At 37.4% G+C, this 18,181-nt stretch overlaps 1 protein-coding gene across 1 annotated transcript in view; it reads left to right on the top strand.

The window, feature by feature from the left end:
- Window positions 1-17,465, top strand: part of NUDT3 (nudix hydrolase 3) — a 30,987-nt gene extending 13,522 nt beyond the window's left edge. The window contains exons 2-5 of the mRNA XM_081324583.1: window positions 4,080-4,190; window positions 9,264-9,308; window positions 9,658-9,742; window positions 10,943-17,465. Coding sequence (XP_081180709.1) covers window positions 4,080-4,190; window positions 9,264-9,308; window positions 9,658-9,742; window positions 10,943-11,115 — 414 coding nt within the window. The 3' untranslated portion in view covers window positions 11,116-17,465. The remainder of the gene's footprint in view (window positions 1-4,079; window positions 4,191-9,263; window positions 9,309-9,657; window positions 9,743-10,942) is intronic.
- The last annotated feature ends 716 nt before the right edge of the window (window positions 17,466-18,181 follow it).

Here is an 18,181-nt window from a genome sequence, read left to right on the forward strand (position 1 = left end):
ATACTTAGCAAATGGTTCAGCACTGAGCAGAAAGTACGACATAAACATATAATGATCCCTTGGTTGTTTTGTACAGTATTAATAATACATGCTTAAGACATGCTTGTTAGTGGTATGCTGTTTGGGAATGTGAGCATTCATACAGTTTCGTTTGTAGAGGGTGCTGTGTTGTTTGAGAACCGAATATTTACAGCAAATGTTAATCTGAAAATTAATGTCTATTACTTGTGTCCATCAAGTAAATGAAGTGGCAACATTTTTTTACAAATGATGAAAAACTGGAACATGTAATTTGTGTATCTTACAGGAGGTAGGAAAATGGGTGGAGAAATTTTAAGAGACATAAAGTCAGGTGGTTAACATGTAGTTTGTTGCAGGAGATCATCCTGAGTCCTTCGGGAGAAGGGCGGTATATAAATAAAATTATTATTATTATTATTATTATTATTATTATTATTATTATTATTATTATTATTATTATTATTATTTTTTATATATTGAAGTGAGAGCGGGGTATTCAGGAGAAATATAAATATAAACTGAATCCAGTAAAAATAGGATATTTAGGTGTTTGGGTAAAACAAGAAAAACAGAGCTGACAATGAATGGTTGCTGATTACTTTGTACTGAATACAAAAGTGAATGACAAATGTGAAAGAAGTAGGTTGAGGTAGTTTGGTTATGTAGAGAGAAGGAATGAAGATTAAATGACAGAGCAAGTATAGTACATGAAGAGATTTTAGATGTATAGAAATCACTCACTTATAAAAATTACCTTATAATGCTGTATTTATTATTAATAGAAAAATATAAAAACAATATAACATTATTCTGTTATAAAATTTCATGATACCTTTACCAAAGAAAAATATTGCTTTATTTTCTGATTGATTATTATATGACATTGAATTACTCCCAACTCTTAACGACCATGTAGGGTTTTTTTTAAAAAAAATTACAATCTGTCTCTAACCTGGTCTTTCAAGTTTTTTAATAGTGTTATCTTTTGCCACTGTAACTGAGTCCATCCACTTTGCTGCTGGTCATTCTCTTCTTTTTCCTTTCCCCTTTCCAAGCCTTTGGGCCTTTTCTAGAAACTAGGCCATCACATAATGTGTCATAAATAAAGTAATTTGAACCTGGCCATTTGTGCCTTGAGTGAGAATTCTGGTTTGATTTGTACAAATAATCCATTGGCTTGTTTTCTTGGCTATCCACAGTATTCTTAGGAGTTTTTTAAAAAAAACACCAAAATTCAAAAGTGTCAATATTTTTCCTAGCCTGTTCTTCAAAGTCCAACTTTTATTTCTATAATATGTCCCAAGGAATACTATTACTTGCACAATTCTGATGTATGTAGGTATCATGGTATTTGAATGTCTTCTCCAGGACACTCTTGATTGCTCTACCAAGTGCTAGTCTGTGACATATTTCTTGACTGCTCGTTCCTTTACTGTTGATTGATCCTAAAAGTCAGAAGCTGTTCACCACTTCAATATCTTCATTGTCCATTCTAAGGATGGTTATTTTATTTGTTGTCATTTGTTCAGTCTTCTTCATATTTAATTCTGGTACCATTATGTTTTCACTGTGCTTCTTTTATTACTAGAGCTTGCAGATCGTTTTAGTTATTAGGATAGAGTTATCATCATAGTATGGGTTATTGATGTTTCTCCCTACAGTTTTAAGACTTATGTTCCCCTTGTTCCAAGTTTCTCTTAATCATATATTCAGTTTATAGGTTGAATAAATAAGGGGAGTCTGTGTGCGTTTGTGTGTGTGTATGTATTTGTTTTGCTCTTTTGTCATTCTGGAGCCAGTATGCTTAACTATATTATGTGGCTGCCTAGGTTTCTCATATGGACAATGAGATCTTCAGGATTCCCGTTTTTTTCTAAGCACATTCCATATCTTGATGTGATTGACACAATCAAAGGCCTTTCTGTAATCAATGAAACACATCATAGTGTCTTATTTTTAGTATTGTATGGGTTTCTTAATTATTTAGCTTGCAACAGCAGTAATGTCTTGTGTTCCTTTTCTTTTTCTAAAGCCATCTGATATTTTTCCCATACAAAGCTCTAATCTGCATTGGATAATCCTAAGCATTATTTTGCTACATGTGAAATTAAAGATATTGTACAATAGTTTGCACATTCCATTACATCTCATTTTTTAAAATATTGAAATGTAGATTGATCTCTTCCAATCTGTTGACCGCTGTATCATTCTCTAGATTTGCTAACATAGCTTGGTTATAATCTTGACTATTGCTTCCCATATTTCTGTTGGTATCCTTGTAGCCTTTCAACTTGGTAATGACCAAAGTGCTGATTTAACTTCAAGTACTAGAGATTCTTATAAGTAGGGAATGTCTTCTAGGGTCTCTTGTATGTTGACTTCTCTGTTCTAGCATAATTTCAGTATACTCTTTCCATCATTGTCTGATCGTCTTTGAATTGGTTCCTATCTGCCCTTGGTGTCCTTTAGCATACCAGTTTAAGGTTAGATCCTCCTTCTAAGTTCAGAGATCTTTTGAAAGATTTTCCTTGTTTTTTCATGTCTGTTTCCATCTTGTACAGTATATTTTTACAGATGTTGAAATACTGATTCTTGTCTCTTTTAACAATTGTCTCTGAAAACCATTGTTAAATTCCTTTCTGAGATTTTTGTCTTCTCTTCTTGGCAATTTCCAGAGTTTGCTGTGCATCTAATTTGCTTTCTTATGTCCTTCATTTTTGGCAGTCTCTGATTTCACCTTCCTCCTCAGTCACGTCAAGTGTATCCCACTGTTCCTCCGGTTCTCTATGTGGGGTTCAGTACTTCAAAGTAATTCCTGATGTTCTCCTTGAAAATTGTGGGTATATGTTCAAGATCGTAATGTGGAAACTGAATGGTTTGTTCTGTTTTAGCTTAACATGGAAATGGCACATGTGTAGTTTGTAATCTGTTCCAGAGGCAGCATTGGCTTGATGCTATAATTAAGCTCTTTTTTCCCCTTTTTCACAATAATTCCCTTATTTATTTTCTTATTAATAGAAAAAACCCAGGTTTTAATTTTTAAATTTTTTAGTATTTTTAATTTAATTAACCATGCAGAGTCAACAACTGAGATGTATGGCTATAGAGAATGAATGAATGAATGTTCAGTAGTTTTAATGCTTTCTATTGGGCTGTTTAGAACAGTGGCATATGTATGAATTCAGCTTGGCTTTTGTTTATTAAATTTAAGAATATTCTTGGATTAATATAACCATGGTTGGCTACAAAGTATTTGCAAATGCCACTTGTTTCAAATATTTTGCTGCTGTTAGTCCATTATATGTTAGTCCATTGTATGCTGTTGTTAGTCCATTGTATGTTGCTAGTTCTGTGCTCCATTTTACATTGAGTCATTTGGGAGAAGCAGGGTTTGGATATATGCAGAGATAGAGGGAAGACATTTGTTGTAGTTGGCAGACGTCTGACTATTTCAGATGAACATTTTTATAATTTTGTTAAAAACAGCTTTGTCTCATGCTTCAAAGCCAGCTCTTAAAGGGAATTTAATGTTTCTTTATTTCTCTTTTCAAATAAGTTTGGTGTTTTAACATACTTAACAGAGCTTGCCTGCTTCTGTTCTTGACTTTTTGGGGTATATATTTCAATCAATCCACTTTAAATTTATTTCATCAATGATTATTGTGGGGAAAGAGTACTTTGTATGTTTGCCACCTTGAGTTACTTATAAAGTAATAAAGGATAAAAATGTGGTGATTTGGGGCCAGTTTTTCCCTCCCAACCTACTCACTTCACAGGATTTTGAGGGGAATATAGGAAGAGGAAGAAGTATTAGGTATGTTCGCCACCTTGAATTATTTATACATATAATAAAGGTGGATATAAGTAAGTAAATAAATATAACTTCCAATCTCTGTCTTTATCTAAGTACGTGAGGACTTTAGGGAAAGAAAATATTAGAATACTGTTGGGAATTTTAAAAAATTGTACTAATTTTATATAGCAGGATACCATCTTGTAATTGTAGAATTGTATAACTGAGGTGTAAACATGTACAGAAGCTCTGTTGTTATTTATAGGTGCTGTTAGTTAGCAGTAGTCGTCATCCTGACAGATGGATTGTCCCTGGAGGTGGAATGGAGCCTGAAGAGGAGCCTAGTGTGGCTGCTGTGCGGGAAGTTTGTGAAGAGGTATGTCTTCAGATCATGCTTGGATTGAAAGTTGTCTATTCTTTCTATTCATTCCTTTCACTTTCACAATTGTCCAAATATTAATTGTACAGTACAAGTAGTGCTCAGCTTAACCACAGTTCGTTTAATAAGTGTTCAAAGTTATGACGACACTGAAAAAAATGACTTACGACCATTTTTCATACTTATGACTGTTGCAACATCCCCTTGGTCACATGATCAAAATTCAGATGGTTTGGCATTGGCTCATATTTATGATGGTTGCAGTGTCCTGGAGTCATGTGATCACCTTTTGCAACCTTCTGAGAAGCAAAAGAATAGGAAAGCCAGATTCACTTAACAACCATGTTACTAACTTAATCACTGCAGTGATTCACTTAATTGTAGCAAGAAAGGTTGTAAAGTAGGGCAAAGCTCACTTAACAACTGTCTTGTTTAACATCAGAAATTTGAGGCTCAGTTGTGGTTGTAAATTGAGGGCTATGTATAATTATATGCTTGTTAATGAGCAACAAAATTTGCCTAGTTTTCCTGTTTGCAGTAGTAGTTAAGAATTGTGGCATGAAATTTAAAACTTTCCCCTACCTTATTGTTTTCATAACAATTGCCTATAGAGAAAGAGGAAAATCCATTTATCTGGAAAAATCACAACATAGTTTGTTTTAAGTACTTTCGTGATCCTTTACAAATGTGATCCTCTTTAAATTTATCTCAAATTGTCAACTAGTCCTCTTAAGAAAGGGACGCAGTGGCTCAGTGGGTTAGGACGCTGAGCTTGTCGATCAAAAGGTTGGCAGTTTGGCAGGTCAAATCCCGAGTGCCGCATAACAGAGTGAGCGCCTGTTACTCGTCCCAGCTTCTGCCAACCTAGCAGTTCGAAAGTACGTAAAAATGCAAGTAGAAAAATAGGGACCACTACGGTGGGAAGGTAACAGCGTTTCGTGCACCTTTGGTGTCTAGTCATGCCGGCCACATGACCACGGAGACGTCCTCGGACAAGCGCTGGCTCTTCAGCTTTGAAACAGAGATGAGCACTGGTCCCTAGAGTCGGAAACGACTAGCACGTATGTGCGGGGGAACCTTTACCTTTACCTTTACCTCTTAAGAAGTAAAAATTAGTAGCAATTTTATATCAGGAGAATCAGACTATAGGGCATGGGACCAGGTTCTTTAAAAAAACTGTATTTCCCGTTATGTTTATTCATCCCATCTGGTCCAGTAGGTTGGGCATGTTACATGTCCTATATGATAAAAAGAAGACTGATATTATTATTAGAGAGGCAGTTTAGACTGTTTAGTGAGGTTATCTGAAAACTGCTTCTGCCATCACTGCTAGCAAGTCACTATACGAGTCTAGGACAGTTCGCCATGGCCAGCTTACCTCTGCCAACTCACCGCCAAGTTGTTGCAGAACAACTCCACCATGGCCAACACGCCACAAGGACAACTCGCTGCATGTGGCCAGAGGCAAAGCTGGTGGACAAGCAAGCAGGTGGGCAGAGTACAGAGTGCATCAGGGCAGGTGGCGAGGAGGGTGGCAGTCGCTAGGGGCTTCCCACTTTCACAACCCACATGGAGCCACTGACAATGCCGTGACTGCATTGGACTTGGAGCTGCCTCCATGGCCGCCGCCACACCAGCAGCAGCATTGATGGCGGAGGCTCCATGCCTGGTATGGCAGCAACATCAGTAGCAGTGTCTCTGCCCTGGCATGGCAGTAGCAACATTGCTGGTGGCCGCTCCCCACCTGGCATGGAGGTGGCAGCATCAGCAACAGTGACTTTACGCCCAGCATGGTGGCAGCAACATCAGCGGCTGCACCAAGCCTGGCACAGCAGCAGTGGTGGCACACCAGGCACAGAGCCTGGCGTGGCCTGGTGTATGAAAATGGGAAGCCCCTGGCCTCTGCCACCTCCCGGCTACCCACCCCAGCTGCTGCTACTGTAATTCCCAGCCTCTTTTGCTCGTAGCCTGGCATGGCAGGGGGCTGCGAAAATGGGAAGACCCTGGTCACTGCTGCCTGCTTCCCTGCTGCTCCGCACTCTGCCCACCCGCTCGCTTGCTTGCCATCCTGGCTCTCCCTCTGTCTGCCTGTGGTGAGTTGTCCCTGAGGCAGTTGGGCTGTTTGGAGTTGTCCTGCAATGACTTGGCAGCGGCAAAGGGTGACCTGGCTGTGGCAAGTTGTCCAATTCTGCACTATACAGCATCTGGCAAATGAAAGAATTTTCATACAAATTTTTAATGTCAGATCATGGAACCTGGCATATAAAATCATTCATTCATTCATTCATTCATTCGTAAGACTGCCCATTTTTAAGCACATCTCAGGAAGTTCAGAACAACAGTAACCATAAAATCCTTAAAATCAAATAAGTGCTGGCAATCCGTATACTTTTTCCAGAAATACATTCAGCAAAGAGAGGTAATGGAAGAATCACATTGAAGGCTCCTTGTTCTCCAGAATTGGAGGCAAGAACTGGCTTTAGAGTTCACTGAATGTTTAAGGAAGCACATCTATTTTTGAGAATAGACAGTACAAAATTGGGGGGATATTCTCTCTCCCCTCCCCTCCCCTTCTCCTGGGTCTCCCAGAAAACCTCCAAGATAACTCGGGGGGGGGGGTTTACCTCTCTCGGTGTCCATCACTCCCCTTAGGCCAGTTCACATCTGCCACAATCCAAATTTCTTGCGGGGGAGAAAGCAGAATCCAAAGCTCTTTTCTCACTCACTCTTCCTGGTTGAGTTGGGGGCTCCATCCCAGGACACGGCTGGGCTCCGTGGACCCCCTCGTGGCGGGGGTCGACCCTACAGCTCTGACCAGTGAGCGGCATAGCCAGCCCCCCTTGGAAGACCCCCAAAGCCGCTCAGCCGGGCTCCCTTTGGAGCAAAGACCCAGAGCTGAGCAGAATCAGGAAGAGACACCCCGGGGTCTTACAGAAGACTCCAGACCCAATTCCCTTCCCTGCCCATCTGGGGACCCCACCACAGCCCCCCCTGCAAAGCAGCCTGCAGGATACTTGGGGGGGAGGAAGCCCAGCACTGGGCCGTGGGGAGAGCTGGGCTCCCAGGACCCCCTGCCCCAAGGAGAGGAACCCTCCCCAACATGCACTGATCCTTCCAGGCGGCCTTTCTTCCCTCTGGCTCTGGGACTTCTACAGTGCCCAGCTTCCTCCCCCCCCCAGCCCTGAGCCAGGCTCTCCGGGAAGCCACCGGACCCCAGCAGGTGTGGGGATGGGATGGGGATGGGTCCTCCCGCTATAATTGGTTCCCCCTCCTCTTTTCAGAAACAGCGCCTGAAAGGAAAGGAAGGACAGAGCAAGCTTCCCCCATGGGCGATCTGGTGCTCGTTGCCTACCTCCCTTTCCCGGGTGGGGGTCACCTAGCAGATCCACTGGGCTGGCGAGAGGTCCCTTGAGAGAGCAGCTGCCACCCCCTCCCATCTCCCGGTGGGCTTCAGGGGAAGCACAGGACTCTGGGCACAGCTCCGAAGCGAGCCCCTGACCCTAAACGGGGCAGACCCCTTTCCTGGGTGCAAAGGAATTAGAAAGTTTAATGGTTATATCTTGAAATTTGGCTGATGACATTAAATGCTAGGTATACCTGTGAGAAATCTGTAATTCATGATTTGAATGAGAAAATAGACCTGACATATACCGTATTTTTCCGACCATAAGACGCACCTGACCATAAGACGCACCCAGTTTTTAGAGCAGGAAAACAAGAAAAAAAATATTCTGAACCAAATAGTACCGGTATAGTAGGAAGGAAGGAGGGGAGAGAGAGAGAGAGAAGGAAGGAAGGAAGGAAGGAAGGAGGGAGGGAGGAAGGAAGAAAGAGAGAGAGAGAGAAAGAAAGAAAGAAAGAAAGAAAGAAAGAAAGAAGAAAGAGAAAGAAAGAAAGAAAGAAAGAAAGAAAGAAAGAAAGAAAGAAAGAAAGAAAGAAAGAAAGAAAGAAGAAAGAAAGAAAGAGAAATGTAGGTACCGGTAGTTTCTTTTCCCTGAATAGGTTTTCTAAGATGCCGAAGCAATTTCAAACAATTAGCAGTATTATCTTGCAAATGGGAAATCACTTCCAATAAACTTCGCAGAGAAACCTGCAGGAACAACTCCTCACGGCTTTGCTGGGGCAAGTCGCCTATGAGGTTTAGTTTAGCAAAAACTATTTCTTTAGCAGCGAGGTAAAAGAAAATGTGCGCGCGCAGGGAGGGGGAGGCAGTCAGAAGGCATGGCAGGCACGTCCGTATTTCCTCCCCTGCCGACCAATCACAGGGGCGGGGCGGGGAATTCCACGTCTTCATTCAATCACGTCTCTCCAATGGAGCTGATGGACTGCGTTGACTGAACGGGAGACAAGTGTTTTCGCTTACCTTCGGACCATAAGACGCACCTCGTTTTTCCACCTACTTTTGGGAAGGGAAAAGTGCGTCTTATGGTCCGAAAAATACTGTATTATAAAGATCTGGACAGGTGAGAAGAGGAGGGTTCGCCTTTCAGAAATGTGCTCATCTGGGTTTTAGGTACTTAAGGTGCAGCCTTAAGGTAGAGAGGGTTGGTGGGGTGAGATTGTTATTGGTGACTTTGAAAATATCCAGAGGCACTGTTTCACCAATAACTGGATAAGAGGTGTTGTTTTGTGAGCTTGCAGTTGAGAAACAAGAGATTATAGATGATGCTACTTTACTAACCTTTCAAACTGTACAGCTTCAACTTCTACCTGCTCAATCTTTTCACATGTTGGTTACTAGATTTCTTTAGATTTTCAGTTCAAGCACATTCCAACTTAAATCTTTGGGGAGGGGAGAAATAGCTTGTGTATTCATGGCCACCATGATACTTACTAGTTTGCTCAAAATTATCACAGTCCATATCCGCACAGATACCTGCATATTGACAATGAATATTTCTAAAAATTCCCAAACTTTCACCATTGTTTAGTGTAAATTATATTATTGTGGATTTATATATAGTTCTTAAAAATTGTAAAATATATAATTTAAATTATAAATGTCTTTTAAAATAATTTGAGCTATGACTTATATTAAATGCCTTTTTATTTTCTTTGAATATATCATAGGCTGGAGTGAAAGGGACATTAGGAAGATTAGTAGGAATTTTTGAGGTAAGTACAAATATCACCAGAATTGATAAAACATTTTTATATATGATTAAAGTTTGGAGACGTGTAGAGATTCTGTTAGGTTAGATAGTAGATAAATGTTCTCTGATTTGAACCCTCTTCAAAGTATGGTAACACTTGCAAATAAATGTAGGACAAAAATGCTTGAAGAAGTTTTATTTATATTTTAACTTACTAGTATCTGAATCTCCTTGATTAAGAAATCAAGTCATAATTGAGCGTTGCTGTTGGTGTGACATATTGTAAGTATCTTTTCAACTCAGTGCTAGGATTATCATTGTTGTAGTTTTATATTTCTTCAAATTAACTTTAATGTTGATCATCCTTTCAGAACCAAGACAGGAAACACAGAACATATGTTTACGTACTTATTGTCACAGAAGTATTGGAAGATTGGGAGGATTCTGTGAATATCGGTAAGCAAGCACATTCATTTGTGTTCCCGATTCTCTTTAGGAGGATAATAGTTGAATCCCCCTATTTGGATTAAGGTTTGTAAAATGTTAGTTAAAAAATAAAAATCTTACTTGGAATATTTTTTGCAGTTGTTATGAAGCTTATTATATTTTTGTTGCTTATATTTTCAAAAAAATAGCAGATAAATATTCAGATCTTAAAAATATGTGTTTTTTAACACTTGATAGTGCATAATCAGATCCTTTTTTCAGAATCGGTTGTGCACCTCTAACCTAGTGTTAAGCAAACACTTTTGCAGTATGCTGAGCAATATGCATAAAATAGCTATCCTTGTAACCTTCCAGATCTTATTTTTTATTTGACCGTAACCTTCTAAGTAGTAGGATAAAAACAGGTTAAGACAAAATGCTGTCATTTTAAGAGTTCAGTCTCTTACAAATTCCCTCATGTTTGCAAAAGGCACAGAAATGATAAAATAGTAACTAGAATATGTGCTTTTTAAGGCAACAGTCTTTATAATGTCCATGATTTGGGGCTATTTCCTAATCTTAGATTTTCCATGTTTATATCCTTGAATAATAACTACACCATTTACAATTTACAGAACTATAACAAGTTCTCCATGTGATTCAATATTTTTATTTTCTGTTCTATTCCACACATGCTTTTAATCATACAGTAATTTAAATTTGTACACTTGAAAAAAATCATAGAAAATAAACAGTTTTACTTGACTGAAAGCTTGTTAACCAAATTATTTTCTTCTCAGCTATTATAGTAAATTACTTAACAGAAAGAAATGTATTACAATAAACTTTACAGGTGATACAATAACACTCAGTTTTTCCTGCATTTGATTTTTAAGGCGGTTGATTAGTTAGGTTGCTTGTGCCAAAGTCTTCTTTGAAGGTATGTTATGTTCTATATCCTTAATCTCATTTAGAATGAAGTTCATAAATGTTTAAGAACTTACAGGTGCTTAGTACCCTGGAGATATTTTGCTCTATACAGTAGTATACCTTTATTGTGAAACATTGAATAATTTTTTTTGCATTTTGAAAAGATAAACCTACTTAATGAGTTCATTAATAGTAACAATTGACATACAGCTTGCTGTTGTGAAACAATTGCATATAGAGAGGATTGTAAATACTTCAGTTGTTGAGGTTTAATATTTTCCCCTCTTTATTTATTTGCAGGAAGGAAAAGGGAATGGTTTAAGATAGATGATGCCATAAAAGTTCTGCAGTATCACAAACCTGTACAGGCTTCATACTTTGAAACCTTAAGGCAAGGCTATTTGGCTAATAATGGCACTCCTGTTGTGACCACATCATTCTCGAAGGAGAGCACACTATCCGACATCAGATGACTGAAGATAACCCTATCAGAAAAGTTTGAAACATAGACTGAAACTTGGATTTCCTTTCTTCCCCTCTTCTCGCGGCTTTCACATGTGTTATTTGGTAAACAAGACATGTGCAGCAGCCTTTGGCAGAGCAGATGTTTGAGTGTTGCATTATAGTGCAAAGTGGGTGGTTTGGGATTTTTTGTTTTTGCTTTTTCTTGGATATGTATTTTGTAATACACATTTTGTGCATGAAGTGCCCCTTCCCTATTAACAAAATTTTGACAATGTGAACAGCAAGGCTATTAGTTTCATCTATGCCTTGTCTTCTGAAATGTTCTTGTATATTATTCCAGCCATAGCCAAATCTCTTATCTTTTCAGTAAAGAAGGCTACAAATGTGAGATCCAGTCTTTATGTCTTAGATTTTGTACTGTAAGGTACTGTTGAGGTCTGTGTGGTGGCCACTTGCTCCACATCTGCACGTAACATTTTTTAGAGGGAGAAATCTAACACTGATTTTTGCAAGATTTTTTTTTAAAAAAACCAAGCTACTTCTATAAAGAGGGCTTCATAAACTTGTCTGCCTTGTTCTTTAAAAGCATTTCTTTATGATAGTGCTAGTGGCTGGGCCAGTTTCATTCCCTGCATCCTGTTCCCTGACCCAAACTTAATACAATGAGACTTGAAGGAGACTTGCAAAGCATCCCTGGTGCTCAATTCTTTCCATAGTTTCAATCAGTATGTCATGTAACAATGGACAGAAGCACAAAGAATTGGTCACCATTCATTCAAAAGCATATGGGTTCAGAAGCTTAATGAATTCCAACTTCAGTAAATAGGAATCAGGGATTTGAAATGATTTTAAAAAATGTGAACTGGAACATCAGGCACTAATGCTTTTAATAGTGTAAAATGATTTATCTTCCTGTTGCATACTGCTGGTGTCTTCTTCCTTTTTTTGGTCCATATGCCTTACATCTTACTGAACTGGATATTGTAATTTGTGCTAAAGCATTGGATTGTACTTTTGAGTGTCACCTCTTGGTGGGACAGTCACCTTGTCCCTGAAAAGAATTCCCAGGGAAAAATTGCAAATGTCTAGTCTCCTTTGTTTGTAATATTGTATCATGGAGCACACTCAAAATTGTAGAGTTAATTTCTTAAGCAGCAAAGGTACAGCTAGTTCCCAAGTAGAATTGTTTGTATGGGGATCTGTGTCATTTAATAGGATAGTTAACCTGATGCATTGGCACACATCGCATTTTTATTTCTGTTGATGTTTCATACTGTCTTGATTTGCCAACAGTGTTGTCTTGTTTTTGGAAAGGGCTGTGGGAGGGGGTGGATCTGGGTAGATTTGGGGAGGGGCATTAGTTCATCCCTGGCTTGAGACAGGACCTAGTTGCTATATTTGGTGACTACTTCTTTGTCACAGTATAGCCAAGATGTGAAATTAAACCTGCAGTACTCCAGTTTAATAGATAATTCTTCCTTCCCCTTATATGCTTAAAATACATTAAAAATATTCTGAAATAGTCATGCAGCCTGATGAAAAGTAAATTAGTATAGTTTCTTCAATGGACAGTTGCTATAGAACCAATAATATTTCTTATTTTTAAATTCCCTACTTTCTGTTAATAGGATAGCATTCCTTAATATGGTATCACTGAAACCAAAAGCAATACACAGTACATGCTGAAAGGTGCATCGAAAAAAGTGGCTTAAACTTGATCTCAAACAAATGAAAAATTATGTGATGCCACTTTATTGCCCTTCATTTTAACAAATAATAAAATTTAGCTGAATTGAGCCTAACAAATGTCTTGAAGTGTACAATACAATAATAATTTATTTTACTAAGGATACGTGTGACACTTTTCACGATAACAAACTATTGCCTTTTAACTGAAGGTTTTGTGTGTCATTGAACCGATTAGGACACAGAGAATTGTTTAAAAGAGAACTGAGGCTCCTGATGGAGTGACTGCAGTTTTAATATCTATAGCATGAACACTTTTTTAAAACTCTAAAATGTTTTTAGAGGGCTGTTAAACTGACACTTTAGAATAGAATATTGTTAATGATATTCTAATAGTGATTTCTTGTTTGTTTGGGCCAGGAAAAATAAATTGTGCCAAGAAAGTAGTTTAATGTGGGATGAATTGATGCTGTTTATACAACTGCACTGAGTTGCTGATGTTTGCCTTCTGAACTGGAAATGGAAGATGTGTCTCCTGGGGTATAAACTGTCTGGATTATTGGTAAACTTCCTCCTGTTTACTAAAACTCACTATTTCACCTCCTTTCAATGCACTATATTCATAGCTTTCCCAGCATCTCAGGTACTCTGTAATAAACGAGCCAAGAAACTAGTAATACAATGAAAACGCATTATATCAAGTCACTCTTTCACATTTCTAATTATACTGGAAGTTCCCATATTGCCAGAACATGCATCAAGAAAGAATTTTCAAACACAGTTCATTCTAAGTAGGCAAGCTGGTCACCATATTGGACTTTAAACATCTTAACCCTTCAATGATTGCTGCATTTGTCCATTAAAATACAGATTGTATTGGTGTTTATTTACAAAACTCTTAACTTTACATACAGAAATTAAGAATTGCTGGCAGTGACAATAAAATCATGTGAAAGGTCATTCTTTCCCTATAAAAAGGTTTAGTAATTATGTTTGGCCATCAGATGTTCAGGAGATTAGGTACTTTCTCCAAAAAAGGTGTATTCTTATTTGTGGATTTTATTTTTATATATACATTTCTGGTCCTTCACAGTTTCAGAAGAAGAACATCATTTGCAAGAATTTGTTGAATTTGCATGTTTTTTGATTTAGACATTTGCTGGAATAGTGCAAGCAGTATTCTGCATTTGTAGTTATATACTGACCAATAGTTAAGTTCAAATGAGATATCAATACTCTCATTAGATGAAGGCTGGATGGTCATTTGCATTATGTGTGCTATGTACCAGCCCTTATTAGGGTGGTACACTGGTGTAAACATCAATTGGAAATGGAACTTTGGAACATAAATGTAGCATCTATCTGCACCTTTTTAAAGTAGTTTCATTTTTTTGTGGATCACATAGCTGTCCTCTACAGCTACCATGATCCTGGGGAAAGATGGGTCTACTTTAAAGAGCTGCAGACAGCTGCCATGTTCCTGGCCTTATGTGCTCTAAAGCATTCTTTAAAGAGTCAAATCTAAAGCATTGCCTATTCCTACTTGCTAAGTCAGGGTTGACAGTGGTACTTACACTTGTTTGTGACAGTGAATTGGAACATAATATCTAGTGAAGTATAGTTACTTGGAAATAGTAACATTGTGAGTCAAAATGCACAACTTGTTACAATTTTCAGTATGGGTTTTCTTTAATAGGAAGACAAAAGTCAGGCTCTCTGCAGTCATATCTAATGTCCCATGTCCTAAAAAAACATTAGTAAATACCTAATACATCCCTTCTCTGTTTTGATGTCTGCTTAGGTTAGAAGGTGTATGGGATACAGTGGTAGAATATGCAGGTGTATTTTAATATGAATTATCCTTTGAATTTAATCTTGAATCAGCTAGAATATCTGAAAATGGAGTGGTTGATCAACTTTGAAGAGTTTAGCCTAAAAGTATTCAATTATTTTAATAGCAGTTTAACTTTTCTTCCCCTCAAAATATTATATTTGTCAACAGTATTCTTATTTTGTTCCTTTTCCAGTAAGCTTATTTTATTTGTTCTTAAATCTGCCACTAAAAAATAAAGTGCCGTATTAACTTTAGATAGTGCTTATGTAGGAACATGCAATTAGATATGTTAGCTATCTAATTTGCATTTGTGAAATTGTTTATTTTGGAGGCACTTGAATTTATATGATTCCCATAAATGCCAATATTTCTTTTTCCCTACCCCTCTATGTTTTGCTGATATGATAGGCAGCGTATGCTGTAAAATGGATAAATGATGGTTCTTTTTTCTTCCACATTCAGGTTTGTGCTAGATTCTTAAGACATTAGCTCAGATGATGGGGAGGGAGACTTTCCATGCCTTCTTTCTTTCTGTAGCTTGCTACCTCTGAGTATACAACATAAGAAGTATTGAAGAGAAGAGGTCTGGGGTATGCCTATAAATTAGAAGAACATTTAAGAAGTGTTTAGAGAGAAAATTGGACTTTAAATCCAATTTTAAGGAGGGAGGATCATTCCTACAATTGAAATTAATATTTTGAACCGCTTGAAGTTCATAATTGTGAGCTTAAAATACAAGCCCAGCAACTACATGCAATTGCTCGTAAGCAGTGAAATTCAAATTAGAGCATGTGTTAGTGAAAATTCTGGGAGTGTTTATGTGGTGGTGATTCAAGATTTGCTTGTTTTCTAATGTTAAAACTACAATTGCTCCTGAATAGAGATAATATCAAACATTGTGCATATTTCTTAATGCTTGCTTGATTTTGTTTGTCATTATAGCTGTCCCCAGGTAGTATTGTTTTGGAAAGGGTGGGGAACTGAGAGTCAGTAGTGCTGTGGGACTATTTTGCACTGGAGGGGTATGTATGTATACTTCAAACCCTGTAATAAAGAAGCTGCTTTTGAGTACATTTTGCCACCTTTTGTGATAACAGATTTTATTAGAAACTATTTTCAATGTGATTGCTTGGCATGAATGTTGAGTTCTTATAAAATGATGAAATTAGTATTTCATGCAAACATTTGAAAAGTATGTTAATGGTTATTTAAAATCTTCTCTAATTTCACAATCTTGTTAGAAAAGCAGTTAGCCACTTTGGTAGGCATGTGTCTGAAGTATCTGATATGACTTATGAACATTATCATCAAAATAGTTTATGTCAAAATTCTGGGGACATTTGATTCTACTTATTGCTTATCTGTGTCGGAATGTAAATATTACAAAGGCTGCTTTTCAGCTGAAGTAGCGTATTACTGATCAAATTGGTAACTTTGAGTTATTCCTATATTTCTGAAAATGCTTAGGGTTGATGAAAGAAGATTGATTTCACAATCTTACATGTTTTATTTTCTCTCTTGAATTGTCCTCTGTCTTCAATAAGATACACAACAGCAATTAGAGAAATTGACCCCAAGAAGACATCCCCCACCCCCCCAGTATCACTAGGGATCCTAGTGATACAAAATCAAGAAGATGTGTTTGAAAGACAATTACTTAAACTTATTTAAAAATACTGGATTAGATGTTCCAATATTATGGCTCAGTGTAATGCAGTCTCATATACATTTACTTCAAAATTTAAATAATATAGTTACTGTTATCAACATATTTGTTTCTGATGTCTTGATCATGCTGAAAATGTCAAATTTATTTCACCTGGATGTTGAATGCACATTCTTTCTTTTAAATTGCTGTTATCTATGTATTCATTTCCTTTCTTCTCTTCCCTCAATTTAATGAAAAGGAATTATGAACGGAGGCATCTTTATAAATACATTCAATTGAAATTATTTCAGATAAAGCAAGATTTATAATGGATACTAAATTGATCTTACTTGAACACTTTATCCTAGAAGCTTGGTGCATTTGATTGGCTACTCTTAGACTTGAGTGCCCAAGACTTGTACTGCTGCAAAGAATAGAATGACTTGTAATGTATTTCTCAATATTTCCAAATTATAGACCATGGATTTTATTACCATTATCTGTACCTTGATGAAAAAATATTCAAAATTGAGTGTAGCAAACAGGTGAGCTCATAGGATAGAACACCAGAGATTTCAGGCATCATCTCTCAAAATCATTCTAGTTCTTTACACCAGAATAGCCTGTTTGTCCCTGTTTTCTCCTGTAGGATGTGCTTTACCTAATATCTTTCTCCTATTTGGTATGTGAAAGGGGCAGGGCACAACAACTTGTGTTGTTTCATTGATTATTAAAATTCAAAGGTTGGAATAAATTCTAAAATACTACTACTAGGCTATATGAAACAGAGGTATGTTGATAGAGGATTCTACTCAGTCTCCCCTCTTTGGGAAATAGACAAATATTACAAAAAATAAACAGGTACCTATTATTAAAGAAGACATACAACATAATATTCCATTCTGCTTTCAAGATAAATATTCACACATTCAGTTTTGTAAAATATATATGACATAATTGTTAATTTGGGTGAAAAACAGCTCATACAACTAAACAAAGAATCCCCAAAGAAAATGCAGCTGCTTCAGGTAGAAGATGCTGGTTTACTGTAAATGAAGCAAGTAGTCTTTGACCAGAATGTTTCAGGTAACAATATAAGACTAGAGAATAGACATTGTAAGAATAGCCTGGAGCAAAATAAGACTTAACTTTTAGCTTGCTTGAGGCATTTTCCTAAATTCCTTCTTGACTTCAAGTCTCATTTCTCTAATTGGTGCCTAGGTAACAGATCTTCCCTTTACCCTCCAAGGCCATGTGCTATACTCACTACAGGAACTAACTCTAAAGAAGCTATTTTAGCACCACCCATCCATGCACTTTAACTATCACAAAAAGGTAGAATGCTTGGAACTGAACCAGACTTTTGAGGCTATGTAGCATCCCTCTATGACTCAGGTACGTGTGGCCTGCCAAGCAATCTTGGGTACACTGCCATTGTTTTTTGAAAACTCAGTTAAATCCACTGCCTCCATGATTGGCAGTCATGAGGCCCCTTAGTCCACATTCTGCCATAATCTTTAGTTAGCAGTTGTCAGAGTTATGAGCAATGTTTTTTTTAAAAAAATATTTCTGCATAAACTGTTCTCCTTTCAGTTCTTTCAAATTTAACTTCAGCTAAATTAAACCATGCTGACTTACCTTGCCAACCATAGTTCAGCACTCTGCGGTAAAGGAATAAGGCTATTGATAAATTATATAGGCCTATAAGAAAATGATGGTTTATTATAATTGCACTGCGTAATTCCTTCACTTGCAAACAAACTGATAAAACATCTGAGCTCTTTTGCTTTTTAGTTGATTGTACTTCAGATTAAACTATCATAAAGGCACCTTACATGCAATGAGCTGCATATTTTGTACATACTTGATGAATTAATAGGTACGGTAATTTCCAAGCAGATTTCCT

Source organism: Vipera berus, assembly GCF_964194415.1.
Source record: "Vipera berus genome assembly, chromosome: 3".
Lineage (NCBI taxonomy): Eukaryota > Metazoa > Chordata > Lepidosauria > Squamata > Viperidae > Vipera > Vipera berus.